The 15140-nt window shown below is 47.4% G+C and overlaps 1 protein-coding gene across 1 annotated transcript in view; it reads left to right on the top strand.

Moving 5' to 3' along the window:
• The window catches only part of LOC129710042 (supervillin-like), a 139444-nt gene that overhangs the window by 52799 nt on the left and 71505 nt on the right, over nucleotides 1-15140 (top strand). The window contains 5 exon segments of the mRNA XM_055656726.1: nucleotides 1555-1684; nucleotides 5457-5501; nucleotides 8456-8535; nucleotides 8584-8800; nucleotides 12483-12630. Coding sequence (XP_055512701.1) covers nucleotides 1555-1684; nucleotides 5457-5501; nucleotides 8456-8535; nucleotides 8584-8800; nucleotides 12483-12630 — 620 coding nt within the window.

Below are 15140 nucleotides of genomic sequence, written 5' to 3'. Positions count from 1 at the left end.
TGCCAGCATCACAAATTATAAAGATTTATACTTTGGAGTAAAACAAATTCTCTTCACTTTTCACCTAAATGGTCCACCCCTTGTTTTCAGACTGACTTCTATCATAGATTTGGCTAGAAATTCACCCTGGTCTTTGCTGTCCAACACATTCAGTGGTGGAGGCACTATGTTGTAATCTGTCTCTGAAGGTTAGTCCAGTCACGTCCTGGCACTAAGTCTCATTGTTTAGTTAATTATTATTAACGTATTAGTAATGAGGATCAAAAATCTCATGTTATTGTGAAAATCCGCCAGGTTCATATAGCCCTTTAGGGTTGGACATTTTCCACACCTCCCTTGTTTGGTTCATATGTGATCCTGGACCCATTGATGCCATCAAATTGGTCTAGCTGGCCACTTACACCAAGGGCAATTAATGATGGGCAATAAATGGTGATACAGTGGTGCAGCTTGTAGACCTGCTATCTCTCAGATTGATCCTGACCTTAGATGCTGTCTGTGCGGAGTTTGCATGTTCTCCCTGTGACCGTGTCGGTGTCCTTTGGTTGCTCCGTTTTCTCCCGTATCACAAAGATGTGCAGTTTGTAGGTTAATTGACCTCTGTAAAATGTTCCCCAGTGTGTAGTAAGTGGATGAGAAATGTGGGATAACATGGAACATTTTAGAATGGGTGATCGATGGCCGGCATAGACTTGGTGGGCCGAGTGGCCTGTTTCCATGCTGTATCTTTAAACTAATCTAAATACTGGCCTGACCCGCCTTACCCTGACGCTGACAAATCAAAGTCTAAACAGAACCAGCCCTGAGTCGTTTCACCAGGATGTCCTACAGGATCACATGCAAACGTGTAGGAACATGACTATTGAACGCAGTGCTTCAACACAGTAAAAAGAATGGACAGAATAAACCCTACTAGCTGCTTTTACAATTTATTTTCCATCAATGAAACAATAAACAGGCCCTTCGGCCCACCAAGTCTGCACTGACCAACGATCCCTGCACACTAACACTACCCTACACATAATAGGGACAATTTGCATTTATAACAAGCTAATTTCTAGTTTTTTAAGTTTAGTTTAGAGATACAGCATGGAAACAGACCCTTCAGCCCACTGAGTCTGCACCGACCAACGACCCCGCACATCAACACAAGCCTACACACACTAGGGACAATTTACACTTGTACCAAGTAAACAAACCCAAGCCAATTAACGCACAAACATGTACATCTTTGGAGTGTGTGAGGAAACCGCCAATCTCAGATAAAACCACGGGGAGAACGTACAAACTCCATACAGATGACACCCGAAGACCCGGGATTGAACCCGGGTCTTCAGCGCTGCAAACGCTATAAGGCAGCAACACTGCCCCAGCGCCACCGTGCTGCACTGTTCTAAAATCACTATCAGTGATATATTCCTAGATCCCGCTTCATCTGATCTAATGTGATTGTGATTGGTGAACGAGAGGGGAGTGTTAGTTGACATGTTCACACTGATTACGGGTTGACCTGCTCTGTTGTGCGTACGTAATACTGAGTGTGCCTCACATCAGGCTGCATCAGCTGAAAGGTGGAGAGGAACAGTGGAGGCACAAGAGCAGCAAGATCCAGAGCAGCATCCGTCTCCCACTGACAGAGCGATACAGCCACTTGCAGGAGGCCGAGGGTGCCTGGAAGAAGAAGGTAAGACGGAGCTGTGAAGAATGGAGGGTGTGAGTATGACCGGGGTGTGACATGCCGCCAGATAACACTGACAAGAGTGTCATTCAAAATTAATTCAATGATAGACACAGAATACTGGAGTAACTCAGAGGGTCAGGAAGCCTCTCTAGAGAAAAGGAATAGGTGATGTTCCGTGTTAAGACTCTTCTTCAGACCTGAGTTTGAAGAAGAGTCTCGACCCGAAACATTACCTATTCCTTTTCTCTGCAGTCATCTATTTTCTGCAGAGGTGCCCTCTGACCCGCTGAGTTACTCCAGCATATTGTGTCTATCTTCAGTGTAAACCAGCATCTGCAGTTCCTTCCTACACTCAATGAATCCTTGTATTTGTGGCTGTGGCAGGTACCTGGTGAGCAAAGACAAGGAGGACTGGCATCATATAGTCATGTGGGTTACAATCACCCCAGCCCTAACAAAAGATGCACAAGTTATTACACACCTGTCCATATCGACCTCACAACCCAGCTGGCGAGAACCTGAAATGAATTCATTTCCCTCATCCATGACATAAGTTCACATTAGTTATTTGTTCACATTTGTTTAAATTCCAGACACTCCCTGGAAAACTGGGTTATAACAACATCAGCCCTGTTTACAGGCAGGTTCATGACTTACTCTGCTGCACAACCCTCCCCACCACATGCCCACGCACACACATGTACTTGCACACACAGACACACTCACACAGAGACACAGGCAAACAAGCACATACATACACTCACATGCACACACATGCACGCGCACATACACAGACTCACACTGACACATGCACACGCACACTCACAAACAAGCACACAGATACATACTCAAAGATTCACACACAGAGACACAGACACATACAAAAACACACAGGCACACACAGACATACACACATACACACACAGCCACACACACACACACACACACACACACACACACACACACACACACACACACACACACACACACACACACACACACACACACACACACACACACACACACACATACACACACACACACACACACACATACACACACAGCCACACACACACACAGTCAACACACACACACACACACACCACACACACACACACACACACAGTACACACACTCACACACACACACACACACACACACACACACACACACACACACACACACACACACACACACACACACACACACACACACACACACACACACACACACACACACACACACACACACACACACACACACACACACACACACACACACACACAATACACACATACACACACACACACACACACACACACACACACACACACACACACACACACACACACACACACACACACACACACACACACACACACACAATACACACTCTCTCTCACACCTACCCTCACTGAACTATTCCCATTGATTCAGACTGCAACTCTCTGACCCCTTCAACCTTCCATACTGCCCTGCACTATCTTCCCAGTCATAGACACAACCTCCCCATCCACCCACAGGCATCAATCTCCCACCAGGCCCACACTGGGGCGCCATGCATTGGATCTCTCAACAACCAAGGCGGCAAGGTGGCGCAGCGGTAGAGTTGCTGACTTACAGCACTTGCAGCGCCGGAGAGTGAAGAGTAAACTAAACTAAACCTTTGCCCCAGGTTGCACAGCCCCCTTCACATTGACCCAGGACCAGGACCCGGGATATGTGCAGCAATGCCCAGCAAGCAGGAGACCATTATCCATCTCTACAATTGGATTATTTATAAAGCTCTTTGTCTCTGTGTATCGGTGCGTTTCTGTACATCTGCCCATGTGTGTGTGTGCCCATGTGTGTGTGTGCCCATGTGTGTGTGCCCATGTGTGTGTGTACCCATGTGTGTGTGTGTGCCCATGTGTGTGTGTGCCCGTGTGTGTATGTGCCCACGTGTGTGCCCATGTGTGTGTGTGTGTGCCCATGTTTGTGTGTGCCCGTGTGTGTGCGTATGTTTATTTAAGCCGTTCATCTTCTGATGATACAGTGCACCACAAAGAAGCTGCGATGCAGCAGAGGTTGGTGGAAGCCAGCGCTTGGTGATAGCTTTGTCTTCCAGGCAATAAGTTGCTGAATCCAATGAGGTGTGAAGGCCTCGGCTAGAACTAATGTCTCGCTTTTTCAATAGTAACCCTGTATTTGGAAAGAACAAAACGTTCAGGTATCCATCTGTCAAGGTATCCATGGTAAAATTGTACCCATTAGAGTTTTGATGTTCTCAATCCAGTTTCTAGTTCAATGGTACCTTGCAGGCATCCTTTGGACATGGATATGGATGTCACGCAGCTGAGAAACCCCCTTGGGTTCCTTCTGGTCAATGGTGACTTTGCCTTCTGTGAAGATATCTGATGGAAAGCAGCATATCAATGAGGAATGTTATTGAAATCGACCAATTGATAGCCAACGTGTTTTATTTACGGGATGCAAGGTTCAGCTTATCTGAAATGAAGGCGATGTCTATGTAAATAACAAAACAGACCTCTTAGTTTTGTTGTAGACATTAGGGTTAGGGTGAGTGGGTCTACAGGGAGTGTGTCAACAGTGGGTGTGTCTACAGTGGGTGTGTCTACAGTGGGTGTGTACAGCAGTGGGTGTGTCTACAGTGGGTGTGTCTAGAGTGGGTGTGTCTAGAGTGGATGTGTTTGCAGTGGGTGTGTACAGTGGGTGTGTCTACAGCAGTGGGTGTGTCTACAGTGGGTGTGTCTACAGTGGGTGTGTCTACAGCAGTGGGTGTGTCTACAGCAGTGGGTGTGTCTAGAGTGGGTGTGTCTACAGCAGTGGGCGTGTCTACAGCGGGCGTGTCTACAGTGGGCGTGTCTACAGTGGGTGTGTCTACGGGCGTGTCTACAGTGGGCGTGTCTACAGTGGGTGTGTCTACTGTGGGTGTCTACAATGGGCGTGTCTACAGTGGGTGGGGGTGTGTCTACAGTGGGGTGTGTCTACAGTGGGCGTGTCTACAGTGGGTGTGTCTACAGTGGGTGCGGGTGGGTGTGTCTACAGTGGGCGTGTCTACAGTGGGTGTGTCTACAATGGGCATGTCTACAGTGGGCGTGTCTACAGTGGGTGTGTCTACAGTGGGTGCGTGGGGTGTGTCTACAGTGGGCGTGTCTACAGTGGGTGTGTCTACAGTGGGTGTGGCTACAGTGGGTGTGGCTACAGTGGGTGTGGCTACAGTGGGTGTGGCTACAGTGGGTGTGGCTACAGTGGGTGCGTCTACAGTGTGTGTGGCTACAGTGGGTGTGTCTACAGTGGGCATGTCTACAGTGGGTGTGTCTACAGTGGGCGTGTCTACAGCGGTGGGTGTGTCTACAGTGGGCAGTGTGTGTCTACAGTGGGTGTGTCGACAGTGGGTGTGTCGACAGTGGGTGTGGCTACAGTGGGTGTGGCTACAGTGGGTGCGTGGGTGTGTCTGCTATGGTGGGTCATTCTACAGTGGGTCTTTCTCTTGTGGGGATTCTGCATTGGGGTATCATTGGTTGGTGGGAATGTCAAGCTGGCATTCTGGTTGAAATTATTTTGTAGAAACACTAATTTTCACTCTCCCTAACCGCCAACATAATGTCTCTCTCTTTTCCTTTTGTTGTATTGACCTCGGGCAGTGTGCTTTGCTAATCCATTGTGTGTTTTCATCCTATTTGCTAATCTATTGTGTGTTTTCATCCTACCTCCAACAAGCTTCTCCTTCCTCTACACTGCTGTCTCTCTATCCTTTTTGTCCTCAATGTAGGAGGAAGATGAGAATCCGAACTGCGCAGAGCAGTCACAATGTTGGGTAAGAACATCGGTCCAGTAGCCTTTATGTTGAGTTCATAGTTCAAAGGCAAGGTTGAATTGTTTCGGGAGGGACTGAGGGAAACGTAATGCACCAAAACTGAACACATTCTGGGAACAGAGGACTCCCACCTCCTAATCTATCAATCTCACCAATACCTTTTCAGTAGATAGACACAAAGTGCCGGAGTAACTCAGTGGGTTCGGCGGCATCTCTGGGGACACAGGATGGGTGAAGTTTCAGACTCTGAAGAAGGGTTCCAACCTGAAACGTCACCAATCCTTTTTCTCCATAGATGTTGCCTGACCCGCTGAATTGTTCCAGTGTTTGGTGTACACCAGCATCTTTATTTCCTTCCAACACAATACCTTTTCACTCTTGTGCTTGATTATTGAGACGTTTATGCTGATGTTCTCCAATTGACATGGTCAGTGCTCACCATGGTCACCACATTGTAAGGACCGTGTACATTTTGAAAGTAGTCAAAGTTGCAGGTCCTATGGTCATGTTAGCTGCCCTGTAACCTATATCACTAGGATTTTTCGCCACAGTCCTCACCGTTCTCCTCTGCTCCAAGCACACCAAGTTTTGTTCTGATCGGTGAAATATTAGAAAAGTTATGAAGGTTTAAAAAATCGCGAGATCAGCGGATTGGTCATCTCGCCTGTCAGTCATCTTAAACGTAACGCTCCTTCCGGCACCCGCGGAGAATAAAGCCCCGGGGGCGGGGCTGAGTCCGTGAGCAGCAGTGGGACCGGGACCTGCTGCATGAGGCCAAAAGCTGAAGGTGCGGGGTGAGCAGAGTGCGAGCTGCGTCTGCTGTGACCACCCCCCTTCCCCCACCCCCCCGCCTTCCCCAGCCCCCCTTCCCCCCACCCCCCCCCTTCCTCCGCCTCTCCTTCCTCCACCCCCTTCCCCCACACCACTTCCTCCACTCCCCCTTCCCTATACCGCACCTTCCACCCCCCACACCCCCCCCACCCCCCCCCTCCCCCACCCCCCCTTTCCCACCGCCCCTTCCCCACACCCCCCTTACCTGCCCCCCCCTTCCCCCCCACCCCCCTTCCCCACATCCCTCTCCCCATACCTCCCCACACACCCCTCCCCCACACACCCCTCCCCCACAATGCCCACACCATGCTCTCCCCCGCCCTCACCTCCACCCCGCTGCCCACTCACACCCCCACACCCCTCCTCCCCTCCCACATATGAAGAGGAAGGGGGGTGGGGAATGCTGGGGGATGAGGGGAAATGAGCCGTGCCTGCGCAGTAAGAGGCTGTGGGTGAGTGGTGGAATATTGCTTTGTGGGAACGGTTTGTGTAGAGGGAACGGGTGAGTGGTGGAATATTGCATTGCGGAAAGGGTTGCGTTGGGGGGACCAGGCCTCCTGTGTGACTGGAACCCAATGGGTCCCACTTAGTCTAGTATATTACTAAAACTCTCATTTTGTTTATTTGTATGAGTGCATGTGCGTGAGATCCCGAAACCCCACGCCAAAACGGTACACGATAGCGCTACAGTTTTTGATCCACCTTACTCACCATTGTCCCGTGATGTAAATGAAACAGGTTTCGTTCAGATTGATGTTATATGTTACAAGTTATTGACATTTTAAAGTTTACAAAAATCACTTTACGAACCACTTTCCACTTGCCCTGCTCGTCAGCTGCGTTTGACATCACAATGGGATCCCATTTACATTAAAAATTGCGATTTAAAAAAATCCATTTAAATCTAATCCTTCCATTTTCATTAACGGTATAACATTGTGTTTAGGTTATTTTAAAGAAAAAAACATGATTTTCATTGAGGATTTCTTTTTTTTTTAAAGCGATTTTCATTGAGTGGGGTGGGATAGGGGGAAGGTGCGGAGTGGGGGTGCAGGGTGATAGAACGGGTGAGGGAGGGGAGAGGGAGGGGAAAGTGGTGAAGGTGAGGTGAGTGGGGGAGAGTAGAGAAGGTAGGGAGTGAGAGAGAGAGGAGGACAGTGGGGGAGTTGAGGAGGGAGATGTGTGGCAGTGGGATAGGGGGAGCTGAGGAGTGGGGGAGCAGGGTGATACATGCAGAGGAGGGGGTGTGGAGGGGAGAGGAGTTATGGAGGGGGAGGGAGTGAATGAGGGTAGGGGAAAGGAGAGGGAGGGAGCGGTGCGGGTGGGAGTCGGGGAAGGGAGGAGAAAAGGGGAAAGAAGAGGGAGGGTGAAGAGGAGGGAGTGCTGGGAGATGAGGGGGAATGAAGGAGGATAGGGGTAGGAAAGGGGATGGCGAGGTAATGGAGGAGGGGAGGGGGAAGAGGGAGGAGGGGAGGGAGAGAGTGAGGGGAGGAAGCAGAGGAGGGTTGGTGGATGGTGTGGAGAGGGAGGATAATGGAGGTGGGGAATAGAGGACTGAAGAGGGAGAGTGAGATTAGTTCACATTGATGTTATATTTTACAGGTTATTGCCATTTTGAACTTTAAAAACGTCACAGTCGCGCTCCCACTTGCCGGCCGCACCTGCGCTGTTGGGGGAGGGTTTGCCGTGACTCGCGTCACAACGGGGATCTCTGGCGTCACAATGGGAACCCGTCAGCCGCGCCTGCGTAGTTGAGAGCTATGGGTCAGTGGTGGAATATTGCCTTGTGGGGACCGGCCCAATGTCTGCACCTGGTCTAGTATTGAGATAAAATCCAATTTATGGTCTGCTTATTGTCCACTAAGTAAAAAACTATAGGTTAAAGCAGTGGTGATATTTGAACAATATTTAAGCTCTATAGGTGAAGGCTTAACTAAGCATTTCCACTACCTTGATTGATGTTAATTTTGTAGTTGCTTGCTGATTACTGCTGCTGCATATATTTTTACCTAAGGCTTAAGAGATGAAGGGTTCTGTATATTTTGCTGCCATTGCTTCTGCTGGGCTGTCCTATAACATCTTGTTCTAACCTTCCTTCATTCTGTCTCTCCTCACACCTGTAGGACCCTGTCTATTCCTCCATCTATTCCCCTGTTGCTAGACAATGCCAGTACATCATATGTTATGACCAGGTGAGCAGCATCCCGACCCATGTCTCATGCCCAGTGTTATTAACTAAGTGTTATTAAAGACCTGTTGTCAGCTACGGTGTTCACACAGGCCTGGGCGAAGGTTCCTCTCACTGTGACTGTGGACTACAAGCTACTGCTGCATTTGCTGCCTCTTGTTCTCACTTTCTCACTTTCCTGTCTCTCTGTCTGTCTCTCATCCCAAAGGAAGCACTTTCATTCAAGGTCAAAGCGGCAGCGTTTAATCAGAGCGGCCCTGGGTATCTGTGGAGACGAAAGGTGAACATTTCATTATTTATCATGACTTTGCTGTAGACGGAGCAGTGGATACCTGTGAGTGATGTTACCTCATGCACACTCCATGCCTACATCCTCCCAGTTACCCTTGATATCATTCACAAATAGCCTCCTCACCTTTTTCTCTCTTTAGTGCCTTAGGTGATATTCACCTGCATTTCCCTTGACAGTTATTATTAACTACATGTACAAGACCATATGGGTGGTTTGATTATGTATATATATATTGATATATATTGATAATTAACAAATTGTGCATGGGGTGTTTATATCTATACGATATATATATGTTTCTATGTTTCTATATATATATATCTATATGTGTGTGTATCTATGTATATATACATATACATATACATACACACACGCAAAAAAAACAATACATCAATGTATTTTCATGAAGATTGTCTGAAGAAGGGTCCCGATCCAAAAATCACCCATCCTTTTTCTCCAGAGATGCTGTCTGACCCACAAAATTACTCCATCAACATGCATTCATATAGACATAACACTAGATCTACATGTGTTGTGTTGCTCTTCCTGTGCAGGGCCCTGAGAATTGCCACGCAGCCACTCTGGTTGACGATGCAGGGCTCTGCCTCTATACTTTACCCTCAGGCACAGGTGCTGCAACTGGCTTGGCCTGTTTAGCAAGAAAGACGACTCTGCTGTATGATGTGAAAAGAGCCCCAGATGTGCTATGCCGCCCGTGAGTTTGGTCCCATTCATGTCTGAACAACAGGGGAATAACAATGGCACCAACCCTCAGCTAAACTCCTTTACAAAGGGCTATCAAATAACTATTTTTGATTTACTTGAAAAGTTTTGCACCAGGATATTGGAATTCATGAATGACTTTTAAACCTCACATTCAACATGGGAAGTTACCTCAGTGAATTGAAAATTGGAAAATGGGCTGGGGCACCTTTTATTCCACCGTCATTCTTACAAGAAAAGGCTTCCCAATAAAAGTCTGGTTGAATGTTAACCTGTACACCTTTAAACTCACTACCTCGTATCCAAATATATTTTGTGTGTGTACATAGTTTAGTTATAAGCTTAAATGTCTTTGTGTAAATGGTTGAGTTTCAGGAAGTTAACATCAAACGCGAGCCATTGTTTTGTGCCATTCACCAGACAAGAACGGAAATGGTTTGATTGAAATGTTTGTATTTGTTACGGTAGGGGCACAAAACTTGCAGACAGTCAAGGAAGCAGAGACAGCTTGATTTGTGTGGGTGTCAAGAGGTATGGGAAGAAGGCAGGAGAATGAGGTTGAGAGGGGAAGATAGATCAGTCATGGTTGAATGCTGGAGTAGATGACTTAATTCTGCTCCTATTACTTGTGAACTTAAAATTAGTGCCATTAGTTGATGAGGGAGGTCAGTGAGCAGTTTACCCACAACACAAAACTCCAGGATTTCTTCTCCAGGTGCTGGGTGCAATGAGAGTGTTTCAGGCTGCGAGTCTTGGATTGGGTCAATGGATCAGAGAATGTGGTGGTGAGACAGATACTTATATCTGGCTGCAGGGTGACACGGTGGCGCAGCGGTTGAGTTGTTGCCTTACTGCACTGCAGCGCCAGAGACCGGCATTCAATCATGACTACGGGTGCTGTCTGTATGGAGTTTGCATGTTCTCCCCATGATCGCTCATACAGGTTTGTAGGTTAATTGGCTTGCTATATATGTAAAAACTGTAATAATAGTGTTCATGTGCAAGGATCGCTGGTCGGCAGTGCAGACTAGGTGGGCCGAAGGGCCTGTTTCCGCTCTGTATCTCTAAATTACCCAACTGCATGTTACAATCGTAAGATACATCTGGATCCCAGCGTTTGTTTGATAGGAGTGGCTGGACAGGAAACTTTCTGTTTACCTTTAATTACTACTGTAGTTGCCTGGTGGAACAGTTGGCAGCCCGTCAATGATGTTGAGAGGTTGAATAGCCCAAAGAATTGGTAAATAGTGTTGGTTGATGCAAGGAAATATGAAGCAAGCCATTTTAAGGTGCTTACAAATACAGAGACCGACACAACACAATTTGAGGGATGTAGATTGTTTGGATGCCACTGGGTCTCAAAGCTGCAATGTTTTCAGACCAGGAAAGATTACTTGGCGTTTTAATGTGGGAACATATTTACATCTCTGCCTTGCTCTTTGGTAATCATTGACACCATGTTCTGTCTGAACTCCCCACACTGCCAATTACTAGAAACAAAGAAAAAATAGGTGCAGGAGTAGGCCATTCGGCCCTTCGAGCCAGCACTACCATTCAATATGATCATGGCTGATCATCTAAAATCAGTATCCCGTTCCTGCTTTTTCCCCATATCCCTTGATTCCTTTTGCCCTAAGAGGGAAATCAAATCCTCTCTTGAAAACATCCAGTGAATTGGCCTCCACTGCCTTCTGTGGCGGAAAATTCCACAACTCTCTGGTTGAAAATCTTTTTCCCCATCTCAGTCCTAAATGGCCTACCCCTTATTCTTAAACTGTGATCCCTGGTTCTGGACTCCCCCAACATCGGGAACATTTTTCCTGCATTTATCCTGTCCAATACTTTAAGAATGTTTCTATAAGATATCCTCTCATCCTTCTAAATTCCAGTGAATACAAGCCCAGGCGACCCATTTTCCCTCGTACGTCAGTCCCGCCATCCCGGTTATATATCTGGTGAACCTACTTGCTGCACTCCCCCAATAGCAAGAATGTCCTTCCTCAAATTAGGAGAGCAAAATTGCACACACAATACTCCATGTGCAGTCTCACCAGCGCCCTGTACAACTGCAGTAGGACCTCCTTGCTCCTAAATTCAAATCCTCTGGCAATGAAGGCCAACACGCAATTTGTTTCTGTGAAGGCTTCTTCCCTAATCAGTTTTATCAATTATTTTGCAACATTTCTCCCAAGTGGCTTTCTGATATTTACTTTCTGCTTTTAGAATCTCCAATTAACAAAAAAAATATTCTATATTCTAAAAATATTCTCAACTTCTTTCAAAAACTTCAATATCTCAAATCAAATCACATATAATATTCTAGATATGAAGGCATGCAAATCAATGTTTTTCCTAGAACTTTCTGTATGTGGTTTGATAGTAAAGCCTCCTCTTTCAAGCATGCAGCTTTATAGCGCAGAAACATGTCCTTAGATTTGTTGAACCCACTCCAACCCACATCAATCACTCAATTACACCAATCCTATGTAAATCCCGCTTTATCCTCCACATTCCCATCAACGTCCCTCCTACCCACCGTTTTCTTCCACTTACCTACATACAGTACGTGGCAATCCACCGGCACATTAATCAGCCAACCTATGTGTGTAGGGTAGTGTTAATGTGCAGGGATTGCTGGTCGGTACAGACTCGGTAGGCCGAAGGGCCTGTTTCTGTGCTGTACCCTAAACTAAACTATGCATCTTTGGGATGTGGGTGGAAACCGGAACACCCATGTGAAACTCATATAGTCACCCGTGAGAACGTGCAAACTCCACACAATCAGCATCTGGGAACTGCATCAACGCTGGTCACTGGAGCGGTGATGTAGCGGCTCTTTACCCTCAGCAGATAGTTCATCCAGAGGTGAATTGCTTCCGTGCGGTGCTTCTGCGTAAACCAACTAAGAGTGTAACAAGAGTATTGAAAGAGGTTTTCTCTCTGTTAGAGGACAGCGACCGATATCGGGGGAAAGATATCGCTGGAGGAGCGTAAACAGCTGATCTCTGTGAGCGAGGAGCAGTGGAAAATGAAGGGCAAAGGTGCATTCAACGACTCCACACAGTTCACCGTGGCTGCACGTATGGTGAAGAAAGGTCAGCATCACTTTCTCCCTCCTACAGCGTCCGGCTTTGGCAACTCAATGAAGTGACGAGTTGCCAAAACCAGTGTGCCAAGGTTCATTTTCATCTCTCTCCCTTCCATTTATGTTTTAAACCACTTGTGGGCATGGCACAAACAAGTCAAGTGGGGACATGGAGGACAATGCTCCCTGATTCTTCCCTGGGAAGGCCACTTCTCAGCCCCTGAGGATGACCTAATCTCCCTCTACTGCTGGGTGAGATTCCAGGTCATGGTCCTGTCATGCCTCAGATTCTCAGAGCTAGTTGGTCTTGTGTTGGGGGTGAGAGGCTGGGTGGGTGAGCAGGGAACAGAGTCCCAGGTAGGACATAAGGAGGAGCATCAGCTAGGGAGGGGAGGATGAGGTCATGACCTTTAGGTTCAGCCACGGGTATCAACAGGGGCTTGTGTCAAGATAGGATGGGAGGTCAGGGGCTCTAATGGTGGAGGGTTGAGATAGGGATCAGGCCAAGGTAGAGGAGGGGGATGGTGAGACAGGATAGAGGGTGGAGGGTTCATCTAAAAGTCAACCATCTGTAACTTCTTCTTGGTGTACTAGCTTAAAAGTAGTACCTGATAAAGAAGGCCCTGTATCGCTGGGCCTTGATATCAATGGTCACACCACTGAGAATGGCATCCAGAGTTAGACATCACAATGCATACATGGACATATACATATGTGTGTGTGTGTGTGTGTGTGTGTGTGTGTGTGTGTGTGTGTGTGTGTGTGTGTGTGTGTGTGTGTGTGTGTGTGTGTGTGTGTGTGTGTGTGTGTGTGTGTGTGTGTGTGTGTGTGTGTGTGTGTGTGTGTGTGTGTGTGTGTGTGTGTGTGTGTGTGTGTGTGTGTGTGTGTGTGCATCACCACTTTGTGGGCCCGCAGGACCCTGAGAACTGGCATTTTAGAGTTTGACAACTTTGTAGTAAAAGGCGAGTGACTTAATAGTGGACCCTGACCCCGACCCCGACCCCTACTCCACTGATGCTGCCTGACCCACAGAGTTACTCCAGCACTTTGTGTCTTTAAAAAAATAAATCACAGCTCTTGCAGCTTGAGGGAGCACAGAGCAGACACTGGCCATTAGCCATGAGCCCTGAGCCACTAGACCCGATTAACAGACCACTGAACCCTGAGCACGGAGAATAATGAATTTTCCAATTCAGGTAACATACTCCCTTTAGACACTGGCCATCTTCTCTCTACACTCTCAGTCCTGATGCAGGGTCTTGACCCAAAAGGACAATCATCCCTTTGCCTCCATATATGCTGCTTGACTTGCTGATTTCGACCAACCGTTGGTATTTTGCTCCAGGTTGCAGTATCTGGTGTCGGGTCTATGGTAGATGCAAGGACAATTGCTACATCGTCAAACAGTTTTTTGCAGATGAGGCAGCGATTTATTTGCACTCTTCCACTCGAGGGTTTGGACTCAGTGTTCACAATGTGGTCTCTTCTACATTGGAGAAAACAAACACAGATTGAAGGCTTGCTTTGCAGAACATGTGCATTCAGTCCACAAGGGTGACCCTGATCCTCCCGTTGCTGCTACTTTAATACTCCACCCAGCTCCCACTTTGACCCCTGGGACTGTGACCCTTGTACTGTTACAGTGAGGCCCAACACAAGGTAGAGGATCAGCTCCTCACCTTCCATCTGCATGTTTCAACCTTCTGGAATGAGTTCACATTCTATTATTGGGTCTGCCAACTGAATCACAAATGGTGTGCAAAGCAGAGGCCACGCAATCCAATTTCTGTGCAGAGACATTTGGGGAAGGGGGAGTGGTGGAAATTAAGGGTGAAAACTAAATCCCCAAACATTGCATCAGAATTTGGTTCAAAACACAGAAAAAGGTTGCTTTATCACACAGTTCAATCACAGAACAGCTACTGGAATGTTGCTGGGCAGGTTAAGATGTGTGGGATAGTGTAATTTTATCCTGCAGTGTTGATGACTTTCCAATGTTGTGTTTGTGAGGGTGGGACCTCTACAACCATGTGGACACGTCTAGCCCAGGAATCCCTGCCTTCGAAACTTCGCCCAACCCAAAACGTTGCCTATCCACGTCCTCCAAGAGGCTGACTGACCCACTGAGTTACTCAAGCACTTTGTGTCTTTTGCTCAAGATTGCAGCAGCTGCTGGTTCTTGTGCCTCTGTCCACATTGCCACATGTCTGCATGTGGGAAGTCAGAGCCTAGACCAACAAACACCTGGAACCATAAATGTTTGCAGCACAGAAAGAAGCTATTCAGTCCATCATGTCCAGTGGCGGACTGTGTCTAAAAATATTGGTTGCCAGGAGACAAAGGGGGCCCACCCACAACTACAATGCTATCATTTAACAGGGGCTCACTTGCCATCACTTGCTATCACTTCATCAGGGGCCCACTTGCCATCGGGCAAGCTGACACCCTGGCCAGTCCGCCACTGATCATGTCCATCCCGGACAACCATGAACTGCAGATTAAGCCCAGTTCTTGGTGCAA

Source organism: Leucoraja erinacea, chromosome 27, assembly GCF_028641065.1.
Source record: "Leucoraja erinacea ecotype New England chromosome 27, Leri_hhj_1, whole genome shotgun sequence".
NCBI classification, from domain to species: Eukaryota; Metazoa; Chordata; class Chondrichthyes; order Rajiformes; family Rajidae; genus Leucoraja; species Leucoraja erinaceus.
The sequence above is the reverse complement of the archived record's forward strand: the minus strand, read 5'-3'. Positions and strand labels throughout refer to the sequence as shown.